The sequence below is a fragment of the Podarcis gaigeae genome (assembly GCF_964106915.1).
Source record: "Podarcis gaigeae genome assembly, chromosome: 13".
NCBI classification, from domain to species: domain Eukaryota; kingdom Metazoa; phylum Chordata; class Lepidosauria; order Squamata; family Lacertidae; genus Podarcis; species Podarcis gaigeae.
This window is the reverse complement of record NC_139689.1, coordinates 27681029-27685831: the sequence shown is the minus strand read 5'-3', so window position 1 is coordinate 27685831 and position 4803 is coordinate 27681029. Positions and strand designations below refer to the sequence as shown.

The 4803-nt window shown below is 40.9% G+C and overlaps 1 protein-coding gene across 1 annotated transcript; it reads left to right on the top strand.

The window, feature by feature from the left end:
- The first annotated feature begins 432 nt into the window (after nt 1-432).
- Nucleotides 433-4457, top strand: LOC310829699 (uncharacterized protein). Its single transcript, XM_083708435.1, has 3 exons — nt 433-685; nt 1501-1622; nt 3740-4457. The coding sequence occupies exons 1-3, from the start codon at nt 674-676 to the stop codon at nt 4326-4328; spliced, it is 723 nt and encodes a 240-aa protein (XP_083564561.1). The 5' UTR covers nt 433-673; the 3' UTR covers nt 4329-4457.
- The last annotated feature ends 346 nt before the right edge of the window (nt 4458-4803 follow it).

The window sequence follows — 4803 nt, the reverse complement described above, 5'->3', positions numbered from 1 at the left end:
TGGGGCCTCCTGCTGCCGCTGCACCACCACTGTGCAATTTCTGTCCTCATCCTGAAGCAGAGTTCTTAACCTGAAGCACTATTTCTGGGTTAGCGGAGTCTGTAACCTGAAGCGTATGTAACCTGAAGCGTATGTAACCTGAGGTACCACTGTAATCGCTGACCATTGACCAAGAAGCCTAGGGGTAATGGGTGTTGTAGTCCAGCAACATCCAGGGACCCAAGGCTGAAGTACACTGCTGTAGAGATGCAAGTCAGCAACTGATGGACTGTTTTGTTTCAGTACCAAGAATCTTCCCAAAATGCTGATGCAAATGTATTTGCAGTCTAAAGAGCTTAGCAAACAATATTTGGGTTCCCTTCACAGTCATTACACGTTGCAGAGGGATGATGTGACCATAGGGTTTCTCTTTCAGTTCTCTTACCAAGAACAGAAAGAGTTGCAGGTCCTCCCTGCCTCGTGACAATTTCTTCCTGTAATTGGTCAGGTGTTTTTTTTTTTAAAAAAACAAACCCTGACCAACTCTCTGTTTTGTGATTGGCAGTTCTATATACAAGGAGGGGTAGCCAACCTTTCCTAAGATAAACAGAATAGCTAGATAAAGAGCTGGTGAATTATTGCTGTAAGTGGGAGGAAGACCATCTTTGGCTGGGAGACAAGCTACTTCCTTACCATGGAGCAGACAGTGAGTAACTCTGTTACAATTTATCTGATATGCCTCTCTCAAGCTTCTGTTATTATTGTGGCATATAATACATGTTATGAATAAATATAACATTCATACCAATAAGACATTATCATGATTCCTACTTACAAAACAAGTAGGAATGATGATAATGCTTTATTGAACTTCACTGAAAAGAAAAAAACAACAACAGTATAATTCTACAACATTAGGATTTTTATTTAATATCTATGTGCTGCTTTCCTGACAACAAGGATGAGCTCCAAGCAGCTCAAAACAATTAACAGCTCACAAGATGCAAGACGATTAAATTCAAAGACAAATATTCAAGATTGACAGTAATAAAATTAAAGTACAATGTAATCGTTTTAGAACTGGGATCTTATAGGTATATCTTATATCCAGATAGCATTGCACCCTCATGTAGCTAATTAAGGAGTAGGTGTATGAAACTGGAAATGCATAGCTTGGGGATATTTCTGGAGCCACTATTGTCACTTGAGTCATAAGAAGCCTCATTGGCATGGAGTGTCTTCTATCAGTTTGGGCTGATGGTCCAGCTACACCCCTATCTGAATGTATAGCCTAGCTTCTGCAGTCTAGCTCTGGCAATCTCTACCAGTCTCAGGGTGTCCACCCACTACTGCTAGCCAGTTAGATCAATTTTCTGGATTCTCAGCTTCCAAAAGACAGTCACCATTCAGGCAGCAGCTTCCTATGACCCTTCCAAAGGCAGGGAGTGGAGCAGAGTGGCTGGAAACACCTAGCCAATGACGCTACTCTCAATGTCCTCTCTTTTTGTTTTCTTCTGACAGGCGTCCAGAAGTCGGTTGGGTTTCAGCCTGTTGAGTGTGACTTTCCTGCTCTGTTTGACAAGTGGAGCCTTTGGGTCTATAGATCCAGACAAGCTGAAGGCAATCATTGACTACATCAGAGAGTGAGTAATGTTTTGGATCTTTCTGGGGCTTTCCAAGCAAGTGTTCAACACATTTCGAAAAACCCCTCAAAACAAAATCATGGGACTAAAACAAGCAAGAATGTTGGTATTCTGGCCAAATAAAGCATTTTGCTTTCATACTCATAATAATTTAAATTTTAGTATATGTGCTGCCGAAGCAAGCACTTAATAATTTACGTTTTGATTATTTCATACAACATGGAGGTGATTGTTTTGCTTCGTGTTATGAGCTTCCCTTGATGCTGATGCTGCTACAAGGTGGTCTAAGATAGATGAATAAGATTCTGTCTGTGTATGTATATTTGTGCAGAGGGGAAATGTGTGTGTTTTATATGTTTGCTTTCAAAGGTCTGCCCATGTGGTTTTGTTCTGGCATGCGTGCTTTCACATTTTGTCATCTTTAAGTGATATCAGGGTGAAGATGTGGGGAAGGCAATATCATTATGACTGAATATTGCAAGGCACATAAAAACCTGTACAGTAAGATGCCTGTAGAGGGAAGCACTGCATAGGGATGGGTGAGCATGTTGATTTCAGGTTCTCATCTTTCCACTCTTCAGTATTCCACATTTCCAAGAAAAATCACCAGCATGTAGCGCAAATTTATATTCACATGTTTTTATGCAATTTTTCCTAACATACACATTTTTGCAAAAAAATCCTCCCTAATACAATGATTTTTATGTTATTTTTACAACGTACATGCGTTTTTATGCATACTGTACCTTAATATATGCATAATTAATTAATTAAATTTCTATTCTGTCCTTCATCCAAGGACCACAGGGCAGGTTATAAAAACACAAAAATATACACCATAATAACAAACAAAAACAATAATCCCCTCCTATGGAACTAACTTTCTCCTCCAATCACCCTCTTAAGTTAGATATCCATTTCCAAATGAGCTTGTTAAGGAAATAATCTGTTCTTATATGGGTAAACACTGAAGGCATACCTAAATTCTACAGCACTTTAAAAGGTTAGTGGTTCTTCCATTTATATAGTACTTCTAACGTTGTAATGGTCATTTTCTTCTGCTTTCAGAACAGGTCCTCCAAACTCTCATAGCAATGAAGTCGAACGTTTCCCATCTGTTTTACACATATAGCCTTTCTTCCCTTTCTGCTTTCTATTGGGGCTTTAGCAGTGAGGTCTTTTCACTTCCTAGAAAACCTGTTAATGCACTTATCCCCGAAGTTCATGAAAACAAAGCTGCTCTTTAATGGGCTGTAGCAATGTCAATGGTCATTTGTGCAAATTACTTTGCTTGAGAAGTACATTGCATAATTTGGAGAAGTGTGAATTTGTGGGGGGGGGCTTATTTTGGTTTTCAAACTGTTTTGGGAAGTGAAAATTTGGTAGGTTCGCCTTTAAATGTGGACTGAATCTCATTCCTCCACCATCCTACCTCTGGGAGAAAGGGCACTGCAGGAGAAACAGGGTGATTTGGGAAGGAACTAACTGGGCATTATGCAGGCCCTGCTGGCTACAAGCCTCAGCCAGTGTGCCCCAAACACAGTAGCAGTGTCATAGCTGAGGTGGTCTTTATTTTTTAAAAACCTTGTGCACTCAGAGCAGCACAATGTCTGGCTTTACTTCCTGGGATGCCCATGGGATTATGCAGCACATAGTCATATGGGTGTCCTGGAAAGTGCTGATGTGCTGAGAGCCTTCTTCTGTTGCAAGCAAATATGGTGCTTTTACTAGCACAGTATTTAAAAGAAAAGGGTATTCCCCCTCTAGGATGCATGGAACCCCTGATCTGCACCCACTGGTCTGGCTCTAATGGCACTCCTGGTTTTGCTTAGCAAATCTAATTCCAATTAACATGACAAACTACATCATCTTGGGTTATTGGCACCTCATCATCCCCCCAAAACCCCAGCTATCTGCTGTAACATTAAGTTGTGGCGTCTATCCATAAATAGGTCATCGCAGATATTGCAGTAGAACTGAAACTTCTCTGCCTCTCCATTCAAATGACTGCAACCGAGACTATAATAAGAAATCAAGCCAACATGGGCCAAAAGGAGGAACCTGGTTTGGAATAGTTCAGCATCACTCATTCTCAGCTTTCCTTTGTTTTTTCTTAGGTATGGCACCCCCAATAACCATTATGCTGTGGCTGTCAGACTGGATAACACATACTGCAGAAATCCTACACGGCAGAATTTAGAGACTGCTTTACCTACAGACGAAATGACTCAGATGCATACGGCTATTACGCAGGAAAATGGAATGTATGACCCAGATCAGATAGGGGATGTTGTTGCAGCCAGGCCAAAGACTCTGAAACATTCAGCACAGCATGCTGAATGGCGTTTACTGACCGGAGGCCAGAATAGCCCAGTAGAAAGGATCCTAGCTAATAAGGACCAAAATAGTTGCCTGATCTTCTTTAGCAAATTATCCCCCTGTGTGAACCGATGTCTCAAAGAGAATGACATGAGAAACATTGTACAGATGGTCAACCCCCTTTTTAACAGGTACAATGAAGATGCCAGGGCTTTTGTTTTTGAGACTGTTTATAGGAGGGACACACAGAAGGAGAAGGAGGTTGTGGTGGAGGCCTGGGAAAGGATCCGGAATTCCCCCCTATTCCGGTGCTACAATGACAACCGAGGCTGTATTCAATGCTTTGACAACAACCAAAAGGCTGACAGCCCATGCTTACTTGATTAGAGCCAGAAAGATGGTGATGATGCACCTTATGGCAGGTAGTTGTGGGACCTCATGATTGTCAAGTGGGCTCCTGTGTAGATTGCCAATAGAGTCAAGGCTTCCGCTGCTTTAACCAACTTAACCTTTGTCTATGATGCATATACTCTACTGCTTTGCTGATGAATGAATAAATATTGAGATCTTACCAAAATAGCTTCTTCTTTTTTTTGCTGTCTCTGGTATTAGCACCACAAGCCTAAGTATACACTTGAAAACTCATGAAAATTAACCAGCATATTAGTATAGATGTCTCACAATAAGCACATTTTTATATCCAGTTTTGAGAAATGCGCACACCGCTGCAAGCAATTTTTACACAAACACACTGTGGGAATGTTCAGGAATGCAGGAGAGGATATATTGTCTGATTATATCCTTATCCAACTTGTGTTAACAAGTTTCCAATATCAGCAGAGTAAAACATTCCCCTTTATTT